Here is a 19,698-nt window from a genome sequence, read left to right on the forward strand (position 1 = left end):
ATATTTCTCTACTGCAATAACATTCTGTAATTCGGCATTCAACTTAAGGATCACTCCTACTAATATTTGTCATAATTTTAGTAATGAGTCAATTAATCCTTAAAAGGTAATGCTGTTTAGCTTTGAAAAAAACAAACTAAAATACATAAACTACTAAACAATTAAAATAATAGGATCAGAGTTCATCTTTATCAGGAGTCTAGAGAGAGAGAGAGAGATAGAGGGGGGAGAGAGAGAGAGATGATCATAATTTGTAATGAGTGGATTGTTAACATACTTCTGTTGGTGTCTCCTCTTCATCAGTAACTTCCTCAGCTTCTTCTTCATCTGCACCATCTCCTCTCTCATCTAAAGGCTCAAACACTTCCTCCTCAATCTGTAAACAACAACAACAAACAATAAACAACAATAAACAACAACAGTAAACAATCAGACTCACAGCTGCATCAGGTGGTACTCCTATACTAACTCGTAGCATTCTCTCTATTCTACTGGCAAATTCTTTAGAATCATCCACAAAGTACCCGCCCCTCAGTTTCGCAGTGTCTAATAGAATACGGGCTAGGTCCATGGATGCTTCTGAGGTCGAGTCCTCCTGTACTTTACGCTGTAGCTCTTGTATCAATGGATGACGTGGGTTGATCTCAAACGTCTTCTTTTGATTTAAATAAAACCTAAGGAAAGAGAAACACATAAAGCATAATGAAGTAGATTGGGTGTACTAGTTTTAGTATTTTGGCTCCTCAAAAAAAATATCTTTAATATGACACTTTAGCATTTTCACTAAAACTACATTAAGTACTCAATGTGAGTGCTGATTTCAGTGAAAAAGCTAAACTAAAGTAACAATCAAATGAATCGTGTCACTCTTCAATCAAGAGCAGACTTCCCATTATTGCCATTCCCTTACTCTGTGTTAGCATCCTTGCTCTGTGCATAAGCCTGTGCCCTCATAACCCTCTCCATATTACCAGACCAGGCGTGTTGATTAGCAACTAGTGCACACGGTGAAGTAGTCAGCCTGTTACTTACAACAGCTTTCTCAATCTAAATAACAATAACAACAAGAACAACATCATTGTTTGCGTATATACATTATGCTTACAGAATCAGATAGGGCAGTCTCCTTCAGCCATGTTGTTAGTGGCTTGTATTCCTCAACTAGCTTCTCAAACTGTTCCTTGTGAGATTCTCCTTCATCGGCGAATGTGAGTCCTTCCTTAGCAGCATTGTGGAACTTCTTACCTTTAGAATGCAAGAATGAATATCCCCCTCTCTATCTCTCTCCAGGCTTACCCTCATATTCAGTGAGTGCTTCCATACAGTATTCATCCACAGCATCAGTCATGTACAATACTTCATAACCTTTCTTTAACAATCTCTCAACGAAAGGGGAACCTTCCACCTACAAAAAGAAACAAAAATAATATCTCCCATTTATTATAAGAGGAGGGTACATTTACACTGCTAAAACAAAACAATAGTGATTATAATAACTATGTGTGTAATGTGTCTATATGTACATGTACATACTTGTTTTTTGGTTTCTCCTGCCATGTAGTAAATGTGTTCCTGCTTGTCTTTCATTCTCTCTATGTACTCGTCCAGACTGGTTAGTTTATCAGGGTCGTTTGATGAAGTGAATCTCAGTAGCTTGGCAACACGGCTCTTATTTGAGAAGTCCTCGACGACGCCAAGTTTAATGTGAGTGCTATAATTAGACCAGAACTTCTCGTAGGTCTCCTCGTCCATTTTCTTTAACATGTCGAGAGCTTTTCGTACGAGCTTCTTCTTTATGATTTTCAAGAGCTTGTGTTGTTGTAGAGTTTCACGAGAGACATTCAATGGCAGGTCATCAGAATCAACCTGAAAGAAGAGATACATCAAACCTATCAGATTATTATGATTTTCAGTAGCTTACAACTCCAAATACAAATCCAAGGTAACGTGGCATGAGGTCCTCAAAATTGTCGGTAATGAAGACACGCCTCACATACACTTTGATCTTATCAGACGCCTTGGCATACTTAGTGAACAAATCATTAGATGGAGTCTAAAAGAATACGTATTACTATAACATTATTATTATTATTATTATTATTAATACTTACAGCTGGGACGAACAGTATTGCTCTGAAGGTAACTTCACCTTCAGCAGTGAAATGTATTTTAGCCAATGGAGCCTCAGAGTTCTAACAAGAACAACTTGAAGAGGAATAGCTACAGGAGCAAGAATTACCTTAGTGAATGCTTTGTAAAATGCTTCATATTCTTCATTTTCAATATCCTTAGGACTGAGAGGTGAGCATTAAATAGAAACACAAGCATAAATATAGCAACATACCTCCTCAACCAGATGGGCTTAGAATCATTCACAATGTCCCAATCCCAGACTGTTTTATCAACCTATTAATGTGGGTGTGGTTAAAGCTAATGAATAAATAATTAGCTAGATACCTTCTTTGTCTTAGGCTTGTCTCCTTCATCTTCAACAGTAGCTTCATCATCATCATCAGACTTATCCTCAGTATCGTCATCTACTGGCTCTTCTACACTTTCAGTCTGTAAATAACAACAACAAACAATAATAACAACAACAACAACAAAAGAACAATTATTTTATTTTTCATATTTCATAATAATAATAGTTAATATGTGTCATCTGACAGGATCCAATTAATCTCATTATTCAGTGATAACTGGGTTTTAAGATGATCATTAATATTGACCTAATTATCATTAAAATCATTTACTAAAAACAATAAAATGATTTTATACATTAATTAGGTCCACAGTATAGTAGTACCGGGTATTTTATTTTTTTAACAATTGAAAAAAATCCAATTTTGATGGGCCCAAACTTTCTAGATAATATAGTTCCCCTTATTTCTTACCCTGCTGGTCCAAAGGTATATAGGGAAGTTGATGAATTGACTGTATTTCTGTACTAATCCTTTTAGCTTCTCGTCTCCCAAGAACTCCTGAGCCTCTTCCTTAAAGAACAGTGATACTGTAGTCCCTCGCTTCAGTGTGTCTCCCCTGGGGTCCTCAACAATTGAGAATGAAGCAGAATCAGACTCCCATATATACTGCTTATCATCGTTGTGTTTTGATGTTACAACAACACGATCGGCGACTAATTAATAAATATTAATTAATTTATTAATATTAGCCACACCCATTATACCTAAGAATGACGAGTAGAATCCGACACCAAACTGTCCAATCAAATCATTCGCAGCACTTGCCGATTCAGCAGCAGTTATCTTCTCAAGGAATTCCGTAGTTCCTGATTTGGCAATCGTACCAAGGTTAGTCTCCAGATCCTGCCTAGTCATGCCTACAGCAGAGAAAATTAAAGTAATTTAGTATCATAAAAGCAACAGCCATCTTGAAAAATCAAATATTTTCTAGCCTAAATTGGGTAGTTTTCATAACTGCTTAGCTATTAATATCCAAAGAAAATAGCCACGTTTATAAATTTGGTATGCCCTTCCTAGCTATGTAAAAGCCAACATACACGTATCACTCAAAATCTTACACCCAATTTATAGTATTACAATAAAATAACTTCTCTCTCTTACCAATGCCAGTATCAGTGATGTGCAGTGCATTGTTCTCCTTGTCTGCTCTTATTTTGATTGTTAGTTCCTCAACTGCACTCAAAGCCGATTTATCAGTTAGGGATATAAACCTGATCTTATCTAATGCATCAGAAGCATTTGATATCAACTCTCGAAGAAATATCTAAGAGAAAGAAAGAGGGGGAGGGGAGACAGAGAGAGAAAAGAGAGAGTGAGGGTGGGAAGAGGGAGAGGTGAAAGGAAGAGAAGGCAGCAAGAAATAAGAGAAGATAAAGTATAAAGTGTGATGATGATAATCCATAGTAACAGGATATCACGTGACACATTATAAGCAGCTGTTTCTGACTGCCACACTCATCATAAATACACAGAGTGGGCGTAATAAATAACAGTTATATTTATGTTGAAATCGAAACTTCAATGAAAGTGAAACTGGACGAAACCAACAAAAACAATTATTGAACAAATCAAAAACAGCTGCATTCATTCATTCATTCGCTTGTTAATTATTCATTACCTCTTTATTGCGATATAACGAGTTGATAATTAATTTCATCATCCGGTTCACTTCTGCTTGGAAGGTGAACTTCTCTGCTTTGTCCCTCAATTCCTTCATCTCGGCCACACTTAATCCATCGAGCTTAATGGCTTCCTCCTCCCTAAAATAATTATAAATTAACACATTTTAACACATTAGAATAATACAAGATAATTTACAAGCCCCTCCCAAATTGAGCTGCAAAAAGTGGAGGTGTGGCTGGACTGCATATTATTAGTTGCTTCGCTTACTTTTGGATAGTCTCGTCGTCAGTTTTAAGAGCATCACGACTAGCCCCAATATCAGGATCTACTGTTGGGGGAGTATCAGTACCAGCATATTCCTCTTCTTCCTCTTGACAATGAACTATCCCTAGAGAGGGAGAGGAGAGAGAGAGAGAGGAGAGAAAGAATAATAAAAAATGAGATAAATCAGATGATAGCAGAAGGCAAAGCATAAAGAGTTATATAGCAAGGTTCCATTACCTGTGAAGCAGGTCAAAGAAAGCAAGACTAAGATAAAATATATTTTCTTCATGCCTATCCTATCTATCTCTTCTTCCCCTTCAAGTTTTTCTTATTTTTTTTCTAAAACGAGGCTACTTAAAAACTCCCTCCCCTTTAGTCTCCACTTAATAATTCCACCAGGAGGCACCTGCGTGTTGCAATCTGATTGGTCACTTGTCTCCCGCCTAGAAATCCGTGGACCATTTTGATTGGCTGCTGTCATTATCAGCTGGAAACCGCAGGCCACGCCTAGTCCAGCCCCACCCATGCCCATCTCAGTCAAATAGTGTAATATGGGGGAAAGATTATTCTCTTTATTTTTAATTTTTATTATTTTATTTTCGTCTCTAAGAGAAGGAGGAGAGGCAAAGAAAAGAGAAGGCTCTTCTCATAAAGGAAATTGTGAAATTTGTAATAAATTCGTGGAAAACTTTGAACATGTAGGAAAAAGATTTTAAGGAAATAGAAGTTTCACCCTCTCTCTTTTTTTATTTCTCTAGGGTTTGAAAGATACTGAAAATAATTCATTTGCAGGTGGAGACACAAGCTGGGAGGAAGAAAATAAAAAAATATATTCGAAAAGGTATGGTAGTAATAATTAAAATTAATTATTAAAAATCAATTAATTAATCAGCGAGTTGAGACTGGTTGAAATCATGGATGGGGTGTGCTCAACTAATGATTATCAGGTGAGGTACTATTTTATGGTTGCTATGGTAAAGCGTTCTTTAGTGTAGTAGATTTGTTGAGACATACGAAGAGGATATTGAGAGATGGTGGCTAAAACTGTGAGTTAATTAAAGGGTGGGGCTTGTTTCTAATTAATTAATTAATATAATTAGTAAAGAAAATGGTCATCCTGATCTGAGGGAATGGCTGTGTTACACTCATGCTGATGGTTTGTCTATTATATTAATTTTATTTTTATTTATTTTATTATTGTTTTTTTTGTTTAGTTTGTTGTCCTCCTGGTACTTATGGCCCAGAATGTTCTGGTAAGAAAGAGGACAGGGAGGGTTTTCCTACTGCTCAGCCTTTGTCAATGAGTTTTTACAATTGCTCAAAAATCTGATCAAAGTCCCTGTACTGTAATAGTACATTGTCTCAGGCCAAATTTTGCCAAAATTGAAAAGGAGAGAATTCTCCATTTATATATTTTTTTTCTGATGCATATACATGTTTATATGCTGCGTAGAAAGTTTGAACTGATTCCGATCAAAATTGGATTTTTTTACGAATTTTCAAAATTACTCTAAAATTGAGCCAAAGTCCCTGTACTATAGTACATGGTCTCGGGCCAAATTTCGCCAAAATTGAAAAGGAGAGAATTCTCTTTTTTTATATTTTTTCCTGATGCATATACATGTACTTATGTTGTGTAGAAAGTTTGAACTGATTCTGATCAAAATTGGATTTTTTATGAATTTTCAAAATTACTCCAAAATTGAGCCAAAGTCCCTGTACTATAGTGCATGATCTCGGGCCAAATTTTGCCAAAATTGAAAAGGAGAGAATTCTCCATTTTTTTCCTGATGCGTATACATGTACTTATACTGTGTAGAAAGTTTGAACTGATTGTGATCAAAATTAGATTTTTTATGAATTTTTAAAGTTGCTTCAAAAGCTGTGTTTTATCATCATAATACTTATCAGCTCATGAAGCCTGGTTTTTAGCTCACTAAAGCATGTGTTGGGGAAAGCCCTAGATGGAGTGAGGGAGAGAATTATTTTAAAATATTTTTAGAGTGCCCTGGAGGAAAAGATAACCCATGCAATGGCCATGGTACATGTAAAGTAAGACAATTATGAAAAAAATTTTGGATCACATTTTTCTCTCTAAGGGAGAAGGAGAGAAAGATTTGAGAAAAGGATCCGGTACATGTGCATGTAACAGCGGTTACCATGGCAGCTTTTGTGACTCCTGTAAGCCGGGATATTACCTGGAGGATGATGGAAAGAACTGCAGAAGTAAGCAAATATATATTTATTATTATCATTTTATTTTTACTATCATTGTTTTTACTATAGGGTGTCACAGGGCTTGTTTGAAGACGTGCAATGGATCTGGACCTGATTCTTGTGATGAATGTGCCAAAGGATACAAGAGAGATGAAGAGGGAGGAGATTGTGAAGGTAGCATTAATCAATAAAGTATTTGTGATTCTAACCTTCCTCTCCCATCAGATATCAATGAGTGTGATGATGATGATGATGATGATGATGATGATGATGATGATGATGATGATGATGATGATGATGAATCAACTACTGCTTATTGTAAAGGTGGAACTTACTGTGTGAATAAACCAGGAACTTATGAATGTGAAAGTAATAATAGTTATAGTATTAATCATTAATAACGTGTACTTTCTATCTTTCCTTGCTTTCTCTCTTGTTCAGAGTGTGATAGATCTTGCAAGCATTCATGCACTGGCCCTGGGCATGGCTCATGTGTTGACTGTGCCAGTGGATACAGGAATGAATCAGGAAACTGTCAAGGTATTGCATTAATGATAGATAAACTCATCATCACTTTCTTCTCCTGCAGACATAAATGAGTGTGTTGAAGGAATGGCCAAGTGTAAAGATGGAACTTATTGTGATAATAATTTGGGAAGCTTTCTTTGTAAAGGTATGCTGGACCTTTATATCAGTTCTTTGTAACTTCCTGTTATTGTACAGATTGTGATAGTGTGTGTGATGGATTATGTACAGGAGAAGGACCAGGTGGCTGTGTCTCTTGTAAGGACGGATATAAAATGGAGGAGGGAAGATGTGAAGGTTTGTTTGTACTTTTATAAGTCCTCTCCTCTCTCACTGGAGGAATGCATGACTGTATCTTTGAGGTTTACTCTTCCTAGCAGCTGCCCATTAACTGCTGTATAGCGTTTGAAGTCACTGTCAAACTATTTGAATTATTTATTTGTAGATGTGAATGAGTGCAAGGTCTCCTCTCCATGTGACGAAGACTCAGAGAATTGCATAAACATGCCTGGCAGCTACAGCTGCAAGTGTAAAGCTGGTTACACTAGATTCAGAGGAGACTGTGTTTTATGGGAAGATGCAGACAGACTTAGAAATCAAGACATACCACCGGCTAACACTAACAAAAAGAATAAAAAGAAACCTGTTAAATCCAAACCCCAAGTAGAGGAAGGTGAGAGAGATCGTGAAAGACTTGAGAGGGTCAATTTCCCGTGGTATCACCTACTGCTGCCAACAGCGATATGGTATCTAGGGTACAAGTACGTGAGGCCTACCCTAGCAACCACTGTTGGCATGGCTTTTGGAATGTCAGCCATTTATATGTTAGGGAATATGTTTGACAGTCACTCTTAGTTGATTACATGATTAATTAGTGTGTCATTTTTATTAATCAAGTATAATCTCATTTTATTATTAATGATTGATTTCACTGTGATTTTATGATATTCGTATTGATGTCTATTTTGTTCTAAATATAGAAAGTTTGAGCTGATTCCAACTGAAATTTTTGCCATTTTTTAAAAGTTATAGCATTCTAATGATACACCATATAGGAAAATCAATTTTTATTATTTATTTGCAGGAGCTGATTACGAAAAAGCTGATACCACACCCACTGATGGATCTATTAATAGTAACAATGAGGAATCTATTGTGACTGATTCCCAAGCTTCAGCCACTCCCCCTGATGCACGTGAAGAATTATGAGCAGCTCAGATTTCGGTTTTAGGAAGCAATATTTTTGTAATTAACTATTTATTTATTACAAATACAATAACTGCTGTAACAATATTAATCTGAAGTCCATATGATATATTAATAATGATTTTACTGCAAAATAAAGTGGACACTTGTCGTTTTCATTTCAGTAAAATATAGTTATGGTTTTATGAATCGGGCATGGGCTGCCATGGTCTTTAGCATACTTCCAGAAGAAATGATCAATTGTACAAGAAGGCATTGACTGCCTCTCCTCCATTGATAGGCTTTTACCAGTTCCTGGTATTACCAATGACGGTGATGATAAAGAGCGACGAATCAACTAATAAATATAAAAAATAATTATTGAAGAAATTTTTTATTTATTTTTACTTCAATTGCTTGAACAGTGCAACCTCTAATCTCTACTTCCTCTTCACAGCCAGCTGGTAAATGCTCACCTTTAAATTTATTTAGTCATTTATTACAGTGTTATTAAATATCATACCTCTATCTAGCTTTGCTCTCAGCTCTGCACTATATCTCAATGCACCAATTTTCAATAATATTTGTGGAACACTATAAAAAATAATGGACAATTTTTTTAAAATTTGCAAAAAAATCCAATTTTGATCGGAATTAGGCGAAACTTTCTACAAAACACAAGTACATGTATACGTATCAGGAAAATATATAAAAATAAAGAAATTTCTCTTTTACAATTTTGGCAAAATTTGGCCTGAGACCATGTACTACAGTACAGGGACTTTGAACAGATTTTTGAGCAACTTTTAAAATTCATAAAAAAATTCAATTTTGATCGGAATCAGGCCAAACTTTCTACACAGCATAAGTACATGTATATGTATCAAAAAATATATAATAATTAAGAAATTTCTCTTTTACAATTTTGGCAAAATTTGGCCTGAGACCATGTGCTACAGTACAGGGACTTTGAACAGATTTTTGAGCAACTTTAAAAAATTATTTAAAAATCCAATTTTGATTAGATTCAACTAACTTTCTACACAACATAAGTACATGTATATGTACGTGTATATGCATCAGAAAATGTAATAAAAATGTTGAATAACCTTGCACTATAGCACAAGAAAATTTTAACCAAAACTAGCTGCATGCATCATTATGATATGCACTTGGTTGATATCATGGAATAAAGTATTCTACACGTGTGTTACAATTATACATGTAATAGTCTTTCTCTCCCCTGCTTTACCGATAATCAGGGAACATCGTTAGTGTTTTGATATCATGAAATTCTCCATATCCTTTTCCTTTGAAGTAAGACTTCACATAGGACACAAATATCTGTGCTCTTTTTAAGAAAAACACTAAAAAACAATACTAACAGCAGTAATGATGATAATAGCATTACCTTCTTTTCCTTTGTAAGTACTTTTATCATTATAATTTTCAAAATTATCTTTTAAAATGTGAACAAGTTTTTGAGCACTTTTCTCAGCTAAATTGACCAACTTTACAACACTGCCATCAAATTTCTATAATAAAATGACAATAATTATTATTATTATAAAGATTAATTTCTCACTTCATTCAGTACACGTGAGCATTCATGCAAATTCTGTAGTCTTTCTTCAATCATTGGTATTTCAGTATTATTGCATGAAGAGAATATTTCCCTTAATTCTTCCAGTGTCATTTTACCATACACAGCTGGATCGTAAATCCTAACACCTTTCTAAAATAATATTTTTAAAAATATTAAATAATAAGTTTAATTACTATTTTAACTGCTCTGTACAGTGATGCTATTAACGACAAGTATCCAGTGTATGTGTTGCCTTCAACTTCAACTGTGAATAGCTCATCGTCTGACCAGAAACAAAAGTTTAATGAAGACACAAGAAAAATCCTACAAGAGGCAAATAAATTAATAAATGAACGCTTAAAATAAAAGATACCATTCTAGCAATTCTTTGTCTGTATCAACAGGTGGTTTTAACGTATCTGCTACTTCATTTGGATTTAATTGCTTCCAATTATTAATCAAATTAATTAACTATTTTGATGATAGAATAAACCATTCTATAAATACAGTATACTCTTCAATCAAACATTATTGTATTACTATTTGTGCTCCTTTCTTTACGCCCTCCTCGCAAATCGTCACATGTTTGGAGTTTGATGATATAAATTGAGCAGATGACAATACCAGGCCACATCTTGAAGAATCCATTATCATGGATAATAAAGACCTTTCCAGCCACGCCTAGATCTAGATTACGGTAGATCTATAAAGTGCGTGAGTGGTAAATTAAGGTACTGGTTGGTGCTTAGGCGGTAGCTCGTAGTCGTAGTGCATGCATGCATATGCACACTGCCCAGTGCCCACCCCCAGCAGGAAAGAGAACTAGAATTGTCAATCATGGCTGCTGCTGCTGCTGGCAAGTTGCCTGACCTTAGCGGTACGTATAAATGGGAGAAGCTCCCCGAGTTACCAACAGGACGAGTATACGCAGTAGGTGGATATCACGACGGAAAACTGTACGTTTTAGGTAGGTATCATACATAATATAGAGTTGCTGCCCTTTTTACTAAAAATAATTAATTAATTATAGGAGGGTGTGATGGTGTAGGCAAAGCCCTGAGCGTAGCTGAGGTTTACTCGTTTGCTACAAAAACCTGGCATCAGCTGCCAAACATGCCAACACGCCGTGCTGCCTGTACTACAGTAATATTCCACGAGAATAAACTGATACTAGTTGGTGGAGTCGACGAGAACCAGACCCCAATAGCAGCTGTTGACTGCTTCAATATCGACAGCGAGACCTGGTCACAGCTCCCACCGCTCCCTGTAGGAGTAACCGGCCCATTCGTAACGAAGATTGATAATAAGATATACTGTATCGGAGGAACAGACAAGAAAGGGATCAACCAGTCAGTATCTTTTGATTTCGATCTCAACGAGTGGAAGGACATGCCACCTCTAAAGACGAGGCGGTATGCTTGTGGTGGATACGTTCACAATAACAAGATATACATAGTCGGAGGAAGGGAAGTTAAAGAGCCAATCAAGTCAACAGAGGTTTTTGACTTGGAGACTCAAGAATGGACTGAGCTAGCTTCTATGCTCTCTCTGAGGGTTTTCTACAATGTCATGGGTCATAAAGATTTCATTTACGTTGTGGGCGGGTTTGTTCCAATGGTTGGACTAAGCAAGATAGTGGAGAGATACGACATAAAGAAAAACGAGTGGGAACGACTCAAAGACTTGAGAGTCCCTCAGTCCGATGGTTCTATAGGTGTCGTTGGAGATAGAGTTGTTTTTGCAGCTGGCCTTGGGATAGTTGCTGGAGCGAAACCACAGGACGGTCCTTCTTGTCTTAATTATGCGTATGGTCTTACTGATGGCTCTGATACTTTTGAGCGACTCCCTAACATGAGATCTAAACGTGCTTCGACTGCTACCGCTCTGTTTGATGACAAGATGGCCGTCATTTGTGGCGCTGGACAAGGAGGGCCCCAGAAAATAGTTGAAATTTTGAGCTGCAACAAAGAAAAGTGAAAGGAATAGCAAGAAGAGATTAACTTTGTTTATTTTATTTGATTTGCATCGTCACTATTTCTATTTGAAATGTAATGATTATTATTAAAAATTTTGATAGCAAATGAAACTATAATTATAATGACAGCAATCAATGCATTTGACAACTACTTAGACAAATATACTGTAATCAATACAAGTATAACACCTATCAATTGTTAGTTAGAAATATGTACACACATTAAACATCAGCCTTTGAACCATTGATAGCTTCATATACAGGGTCGTTGACAATCTGTGATGTCTCTAATTTATCGTAAGCCGAGAACATTTCTGGTCCGATTGATTCTGGTAGGGTATCATAAGGATTGAATGGATTAGTGGTATCATCATCATCAATCTGAGGGGGAGGAGGAGGAAGAGGAGGGAAGGACATTGAGGTCTCGTAAATGTGTTCATTGTCTTCAGCTGTAGTATTTTCAGTAGTGTATAGAGGATTATCAATGTGCTTGATGTCAGGGCTATCATCAGCATGAGATGATTTTGAGGTATTGCGTCTAATGGAATCACGCAGAGTCCTGTCACTGTAAATAGCAGCATCTTCATTGACATACATTGGATTGTATATCTGATGTGCGTTTGAATCTTTGAATGGATTAACAGCATTTACTCTTGCAAGACGAGTGCGGTTCCTCCATGGCACATAAACCCTAAAATAAAACAATTTAAAATACAGTATAATGTATGCTTCATATGATGTACCTTTGATATACAATGATGGCTATGATAAATACTGCAGCTGTTAAAATGACTGAAGCTGTTGCTATCACAGCAATCGGAACAATGCTGTTTGAATTATCTAATGAAAATTTTAAAAGTAAAAGACAACCTAAAAAATCGCTTACCATTTTCATTGACAGCTGCAGCTCCAGTGGGCAAAGGAATTCGAATAAGAGTCTGACAGAATCTACCAGTGTAAGCTGATGGACAGTAACAGACAGTAGCTCCTTCAACAAGTGCACATGTACCACCATTAGAACATGTATCATCTCTACAACGATTGTTATCATCATTATCATCATCATCATCGTCGTCGTCGTTGTCATCGTTGTCATCATCATCATTAGTAGTGATTTCCTCGCAGCATCTCTCCCCAGTATAACCTTTAGGACAGACACTACACTTAACTGTATACGACTCATCAACTTCACATCTGGCACCGTTACAGCAAGGATTAGGATCGCAATAATTGATATCTTCACAACAGGTTGAACCAGTTTTACCAGCTGGACAGGTACATTTGTATGTTAAAAGTTCATTATCACTTCTACAGGTAGCATCACCACAGCAAGGACTGCTGGCACAATAATCAAAATCTTCACAACAGGCTAAACCAGTTTTACCAGCTGGACAGGTACATTCGTATGTTAAAAGTTCATTATCACTTCTACAGGTAGCATCACCACAGCAAGGACTGCCAGCACAATAATCGATATCTTCACAACAGGTTGAACCAGTTTTACCAGCTGGACAGGTACATTCGTATGTTAAAAGTTCATTATCACTTCTACAGGTAGCATCACCACAGCAAGGACTGCCAGCACAATAATCGATATCTTCACAACAGGCTAAACCAGTTTTACCAGCTGGACAGGTACATTCGTATGTTAAAAGTTCATTATCACTTCTACAGGTAGCATCACCACAGCAAGGACTGCCAGCACAATAATCGATATCTTCACAACAGGTTGAACCAGTTTTACCAGCTGGACAGGTACATTCGTATGTTAAAAGTTCATTATCACTTCTACAGGTAGCACCACCACAGCAAGGACTACCAGCACAATAATCGATATCTTCACAACAGGTTGAACCAGTTTTACCAGCTGGACAAGTACATTCGTAAGTTAAAAGTGTATTATCACTTCTACAGGTGGCATCACCACAGCAAGGACTGCTGGCACAATAATCGATATCTTCACAACAGGTTGAACCAGTTTTACCAGCTGGACAAGTACATTCGTAAGTTAAAAGTGCATTATCACTTCTACAGGTAGCATCACCACAGCAAGGACTACCAGCACAATAATCGATATCTTCACAACAGGTTGAACCAGTTTTACCAGCTGGACAGGTACATTGATATGAATTACCATTATTGGAACAGGTAGCGTTACCACAGCAAGGACTACCAGCACAATAATCGATATCATCACAACAGGTTGAACCAGTTTTACCAGCTGGACAGGTACATTGATATGTATTACCATTATTGGAACAGGTAGCATCACCACAGCAAGGACTACCAGCACAGTAATCTATATTATCGTGACAGGTCAGACCAGTTTTACCAGCTGGACAAGTACATTGATATGATGATCCATCTATAGTACAAGTAGCATCTTCATGGCATGGACTACTAGCACAAGGATCATTAGATACAGTACAGAGGTCTCCAGTGTAACCATCAGGACAGGAACAAGCACAGCTCCCGATTCCTTTGTCTACCCACATCCCTCCATTCCTACACGGATTACCATAAGAGCAATTACCTATTAAAGCACATAAACAGTTATCATATTATTGTTAGAAATAAGCTGACTTGTTGTGTTTGTGAGTCTAAAAAGGACACAGAATTTCTTATTTCCCTGACATGTGACAGTCATATTGATAACTTCATTCATTATACTGTCCCAGTGTGCAGAATTGGTTAAATCTGTTGGCTCAAGGTTTCTTCCTTGAACTCTATTAATTATTAATAAGAAATGCAATGAATATGAGAACATAATTATTTATCTTAACTTGTTTTGTGTCGCATAAATGAGGTTTGTGTTTGGTAATGGTTGCATTGAGCAAGTGTTGCTGCTATTCTGATAAAAGTAAAGATTGCTCGAATCTGCATTGCATCCAGTAACATCTAAGGACAGTATAGTGTAATTACTATGCATGTATTATAATATTATTGCTACATACCAGTTCCAGATTTTTGTAGAGTGTTAACTGCATAATGAATAGGAGCATCACTTGTTGTTGGTCTGGGAAACTCAGGAATGTCTGCAATTTTAAAATAATAAAAATGTAACACTACATGACCAAATGTACCTAAATACCCAAGATACTTGAAGTTACCTTCACATGTAAAACATGTATTGTCTAAATTATTAGAATTAGTAATAAAATTGTTTCTCATAGTACTTTTAGTCTTTTACACATGACATACTTATCAAAGCCTCAGTCTTCCCTTGTATTTTGAAGTACATTTTCTTTTTGCTGCTGCCACATTTTAGCCTCATATAAATCAGTTTTCCCTGCAAGTTGTTTGGCTGAATCTTCAAAGATCCCGGAGATATCTACTCAAAATTGAACAAGTAATAAATAAGCAACCCCTCATTATTATCAATTATTATTATGACGCACTTAATAACATAATTTCAGTGAAACCTGACAGAGGAAATCAAAGATTTTATAAGCAGCAATTTACTGCATTGTGATAAAAAGGAGTGTCATAGCTGTCAAGGTCATTCAGATGTGATAGCTAGACTATATTAGACAATGCTAAATCTTGATAAGGTAAGACAGTTGTGACACATCTTCCTATCACTATGTTGATTACTGCTACTACAGCATTACATGCATGTGTACAATAGTGATGCAATAATTATTATACCTCAAGATATCGCTTGCTGTCATCACCGTCCACGATTGCAAATCCGTCCTTTTCAATCTCAACCAAACCATCTTGAGTCATTACGTATAATTCATACACAGCACAGTTACTGGGTAGGTTATCACCGGTGCTGGCCTTTACAATGTGCAGCTGAGCTCCAGCAGCTACAGACTGCAGCTCATATTTACCATTGCTGTTCAGCACAAAATACACTGTACTGATCTTAGTATCAACCTCTAGATCATCTCTTGCAAACATGTAAAACCCATCTATATATTATTGATTAAAATAGTGTTAATCGCATTTATTATATACCATTGATGTTCTTGCAAGCTCCATGACTATCTTTCCAAGTGTCTTGCTGTGTCTTGCATTTACACATTCTGCAGTTCTCTCCAAAGCATAGAGCTGAATGATTGCTGCAGTTGTAGTTGACAGTGTCTATCTGTGGTATGAAGTAGTCTCCATCATCAGCCCTTATGACAATCCCCTTGTTTCCTTGACTGATGGCTTCACATGCACTCCCAGTACATGTGCTGTAGCATACATCAACTATAACAAAATAGGTACATTAAATAACAATGTAGAGTAGCTTACCAGTGAAAAGTAGAGTTAAAACTAAGAGGATCAGCTTCAACATTTTGATTGATTTTTGATCAGTGTTGAACTGTTGATACTGCATTGTGTTTTTATAGACTGGGGGAAGGGCATTCTGCATGACGTCATACACAAGCTAACAAGAATGAATAATCTCAGAATACGCCTGCAGCCTTCGATCAAGTATCTTCAGTGCTATCTAAATTATTTTTGTAGTACTCTACAATCACACATGAATGGTTTGTTGAATCTGATTATGGAAGACGGTTCAATAAGCAAAGAGTGATTTGATGAGAAGAATCACAAACATAGAAAGCAAAACTATAGGCTCCATTATCATGAATTAATATCTATATAGTTAGTCAATCTAATATGTATACACATATCCATACATACATACATAATATGCATACATAGATACACATATACACTTGTACATGCATACATAAGGCTTAGTGTCTATTTATAGCTGTTGTTTAAGTGTCGTACATGATCTAATTACAGTACTACATTAAGGATTCTGTGACTGGGAGCCATGTATGTCAAAGTATATCTACTGACTGAGCACATTTAAAATGACAAAATTTTAGAGCACCATTTTAATTTAATTTTGAGTAAATTTATACTGGATGGTGTGAGGGAGGATATCATTCCATGAATAACGGATTCTACTCAGATTATGGTTGAGTGAAGGTTAGTAGTAATAAGTGGTTCATTGAAAAAACAAATAAAAATAATTATTAATGTACGGAAAGAATGGAGTTAGGAAAGTTACTTTGATAGGTACAAAAAGTATAATAATATTCACACTTTACAGGAACAAAGTTATAACTGAAACAAAGAGGAAATATTGATGATTTTCTTAATCTTTCAATGATTGTGTCATTAGAAAAATACATCTCACCAGAACTTGCTTGAACCTGCTGTGTAATGGTAGTACTATTAAAATCTCCTGTAGCAATTGGGGTAACACTACCAAATGATGATACTATTATATGAGTCTGAAAGATAATGGTAAGTTACTATAAAATAGAATAAAACTCACTGTATTAGCATATGGTATATGTGCTAGCTGACAGGTTTGGAGATTAAAAAGAGACTGTACAACAATATTACATGCTATATTGCTAACAACACAGTCATTATTATTGATAGTTATTGATGATGTTAGGTTTAATCCAGTTAGTGTAGGCATTCTTGGTTTATTAGACTCAGGTATCAATGACTGTAATGATTCATTAATAATTTTAATCTGATACATATAATCATTGAGCTGCTTCAGTACACCACTGGTTGACATATTCTAATCAAATAATAATAATAATAATAGAGTACAATTATTGAACTTACTTTATCTTGCATCAGTTTATTTATCTCTTCACTTATAAATGATATTGACTCTCTTATAGCCTATGGAGTGACATATACACCCATTACACAGCATGTGACATAACCCATTAGTGTGTGACATATATGCCCATTATTAGACAACATGTGACATCAACATATACTACCCATTACACAGTGTGTGACATTACCATCCCAGTGTATGCATTACTTACTGTTAAACTTGAAGTGTTTATATCTACATAGAATGTATACATATTACAATAAATAAACACATTCACTCACTATTATTAGTGCAGGTGGTACAGTTCGGTCCTGAAGTATCCTTTGTATTAATCCTGTTATTAGTTGAATTATCTGATGCTATTGTAGTGAGAGACGATGATGAAGTTGAGTTATTAACCACACCAGACATTAATAATGATGACAATATAATAGCAGTAACTGGAGGGACGCAGAGAAGTAGCAAACATGAAAGAAAAACAGAAAAATAATAAACAATAAAATAACAAATTGTTTACTTGAAAGTAAAATGACGAGCATCGAGCATGACAGTATAGCGGCATCAGATGAACACGGACACCCAAATCGCTCTTTGACATCTTTAAAACTCAAATCTGGCGAAGCACTTGACAACACTCGCCCGTTCCCTCCCCCTCCTACTGTTGGGTGCTTCAACAGCATCTCGTTAGCAGAAGCATACAATGAATTTGAAGTTGTCACTCTCTCGGGAGGTTTGTGAATGATTTGTCTTGGTCTGGTCTTAATCTCATCATACTGGGTTCCACTCTCTTGTGTTGCTATTGTACCAGATGACTGGTACATTGGGTTGATACCCACCCCAGTGTAGTCATGTTCGCCCCTTTCCATATTATCTAAAAACACAGCAAAGATAATGAATAGATGCAACTTCCCGTCACAGTGTGTTTTATAAACACACCTTTATAACTAAGTAAACATTGTAAATTCCAGTAAAGTACACCGCAAACAATAGTACTGCTTAAGCTTCTAAATTAAATCTACTTATAATAATCTAATTAAGTCTGTCACTAAAGGCCTTTCTACACTAGCACTTCTAATGGGCATTGAATTGGTTTGAAACCGGTTCCAGTCATTCCATACCTGATGGGCATTGAAGCATACCACCTCCATATTTGGTTTGAATGTGCATTCAATAGATAACCAATGGCAGCTGGATCAGAAATACTATCAAAATATACAAGATCCTGAAGATAGTGTGGAATCACTTGATGCACGTTGAATGAGCATCAGTTCTAAACCAGTTCAAACCGCATTACAAGTGTAGAAAGGCCTCTTTTAATGATAATCCACAAAATTTGGCTCCAAAAACCATGCTCAATTTTCATTACATTTTTAGATGTCCTAATATCTGACAAATTTCTAAAAATACCATGGTTTCTTCTAAAAAATGGCTCCAAAATCATCCCAAATTTTTATTAGATTTCCTGATACATATCGATGTCCTTATGCTACGTAGAAATTTTGAGCTCATTCCGACTTCAATTTTCCAAGTTATGGCCAATTTATAATTAAAAAATTTGGGAAAAAGCAAAAACTATATATAGTCCATTGTTCTTTTTCCAAAAAAATGGCTCCAAAATCACCCAAAATTTTACGTTTTCTGATACATATTGATGCCCTTATTCTATGTAAAAGCTTGAGCTGATTTTGACAAAAAATTCTTGAGCTATAGATGCTTAGCAATTTGAATATGTATTCTGCTCAAGCTGGTTCAGCAGCAGCAGAAATAATTATAATAGACTAACATACAACTACATTCTTTCTAGTAATCTACCATTATACATATGAGATAACACTTATGCACTTTGGTAAAATGTATAATGCACTAGCTGTTTGTTGTCGTACAGCTTGTTTTGACTTTCAATAAATATTTTAGAGCTACAGTATATAGTCTATAGGTTTAGTACATAAAAGTATCTTATGTCTAATAACTGGTATACGTAAAATTGTATTGGCTTGATAGATCTTATCGTATTACTCTAAGCACTGCATTAGGCCTTGTCATGGGTACAGTTAATTCATTATTCATAGAGAAATTGAATTACAAGCCTATTCGCTTACCTTTAGAAGAGCTGATCTGGTGAGTTACAGCAAAAGAGGGAGTGGGTTACAACAGCGCTAATGGGGGGCTACTGGGGCTATCTTCTTGTTTAGGTTGATTAAATAAAATAGCATTTCTATACAGGGAGTAGGAGGAGAGACCACCG

General features: G+C 36.0%; 6 protein-coding genes across 7 annotated transcripts; 2 read left to right on the top strand and 4 right to left on the bottom strand.

Moving 5' to 3' along the window:
- Window positions 1–75: 75 nt before the first annotated feature.
- LOC100639090 (endoplasmin-like) lies at window positions 76–4,779 on the bottom strand. The gene is made up of 18 exons (XM_019999676.1): window positions 4,608–4,779; window positions 4,374–4,494; window positions 4,102–4,243; window positions 3,585–3,747; window positions 3,188–3,340; window positions 2,895–3,136; window positions 2,458–2,562; window positions 2,345–2,406; window positions 2,240–2,294; window positions 2,112–2,192; window positions 1,922–2,053; window positions 1,534–1,866; window positions 1,297–1,405; window positions 1,106–1,245; window positions 911–1,047; window positions 440–674; window positions 278–376; window positions 76–199 (listed from the first exon to the last, which is right to left on the bottom strand). Exons 1-18 carry the CDS (start codon window positions 4,657–4,659, stop codon window positions 176–178), a joined length of 2,385 nt encoding a protein of 794 aa, XP_019855235.1. The 5' UTR covers window positions 4,660–4,779; the 3' UTR covers window positions 76–175.
- A 69-nt stretch (window positions 4,780–4,848) lies between these two features.
- LOC105314063 (cysteine-rich with EGF-like domain protein 2) lies at window positions 4,849–8,487 on the top strand. The gene is made up of 15 exons (XM_019999696.1): window positions 4,849–5,068; window positions 5,129–5,211; window positions 5,263–5,317; window positions 5,361–5,416; window positions 5,471–5,526; window positions 5,585–5,623; window positions 6,373–6,422; window positions 6,470–6,596; window positions 6,657–6,761; window positions 6,813–6,956; window positions 7,029–7,127; window positions 7,177–7,260; window positions 7,311–7,409; window positions 7,558–7,785; window positions 8,197–8,487. Exons 1-15 carry the CDS (start codon window positions 4,922–4,924, stop codon window positions 8,319–8,321), a joined length of 1,497 nt encoding a protein of 498 aa, XP_019855255.1. The 5' UTR covers window positions 4,849–4,921; the 3' UTR covers window positions 8,322–8,487.
- LOC100639215 (UPF0553 protein C9orf64 homolog) lies at window positions 8,421–10,586 on the bottom strand. Its single transcript, XM_003382996.3, has 9 exons — window positions 10,423–10,586; window positions 10,256–10,353; window positions 10,077–10,206; window positions 9,883–10,032; window positions 9,709–9,832; window positions 9,550–9,664; window positions 8,821–8,891; window positions 8,706–8,773; window positions 8,421–8,655 (listed from the first exon to the last, which is right to left on the bottom strand). The coding sequence occupies exons 1-9, from the start codon at window positions 10,534–10,536 to the stop codon at window positions 8,479–8,481; spliced, it is 1,047 nt and encodes a 348-aa protein (XP_003383044.2). The 5' UTR covers window positions 10,537–10,586; the 3' UTR covers window positions 8,421–8,478.
- A 78-nt stretch (window positions 10,587–10,664) lies between these two features.
- LOC105314077 (kelch domain-containing protein 8A-like) lies at window positions 10,665–11,950 on the top strand. Its single transcript, XM_011408003.2, has 2 exons — window positions 10,665–10,849; window positions 10,913–11,950. The coding sequence occupies exons 1-2, from the start codon at window positions 10,720–10,722 to the stop codon at window positions 11,857–11,859; spliced, it is 1,077 nt and encodes a 358-aa protein (XP_011406305.1). The 5' UTR covers window positions 10,665–10,719; the 3' UTR covers window positions 11,860–11,950.
- On the bottom strand, window positions 11,848–16,238 carry LOC100639342 (prestalk protein-like). 2 transcript variants are annotated; one of them, XM_019999669.1, is made up of 12 exons: window positions 16,103–16,238; window positions 15,821–16,057; window positions 15,506–15,774; window positions 15,059–15,188; window positions 14,941–14,991; window positions 14,812–14,892; window positions 14,641–14,755; window positions 14,441–14,583; window positions 14,076–14,390; window positions 12,744–13,841; window positions 12,601–12,697; window positions 11,848–12,548 (listed from the first exon to the last, which is right to left on the bottom strand). In XM_019999669.1, exons 1-12 carry the CDS (start codon window positions 16,221–16,223, stop codon window positions 12,080–12,082), a joined length of 3,126 nt encoding a protein of 1,041 aa, XP_019855228.1. In that variant the 5' UTR covers window positions 16,224–16,238; the 3' UTR covers window positions 11,848–12,079. The 2 variants fall into 2 exon arrangements, with proteins under 2 accessions (XP_019855228.1, XP_019855223.1); XM_019999664.1 differs by having other exon boundaries at window positions 12,744–14,390.
- Window positions 16,239–16,796: 558 nt separating this feature from the next.
- On the bottom strand, window positions 16,797–19,658 carry LOC109584152 (WD repeat-containing protein DDB_G0292056-like). The gene is made up of 7 exons (XM_019999765.1): window positions 19,553–19,658; window positions 17,971–18,324; window positions 17,735–17,893; window positions 17,665–17,687; window positions 17,453–17,512; window positions 17,148–17,405; window positions 16,797–17,103 (listed from the first exon to the last, which is right to left on the bottom strand). The coding sequence occupies exons 2-7, from the start codon at window positions 18,317–18,319 to the stop codon at window positions 16,843–16,845; spliced, it is 1,110 nt and encodes a 369-aa protein (XP_019855324.1). The 5' UTR covers window positions 18,320–18,324; window positions 19,553–19,658; the 3' UTR covers window positions 16,797–16,842.
- Between the last annotated feature and the right edge of the window lie 40 nt (window positions 19,659–19,698).

The sequence above is a fragment of the Amphimedon queenslandica genome, unplaced genomic scaffold (assembly GCF_000090795.2).
Source record: "Amphimedon queenslandica unplaced genomic scaffold, v1.1 AMPQUscaffold_13516, whole genome shotgun sequence".
Taxonomy (NCBI): Eukaryota; Metazoa; Porifera; class Demospongiae; order Haplosclerida; family Niphatidae; genus Amphimedon; species Amphimedon queenslandica.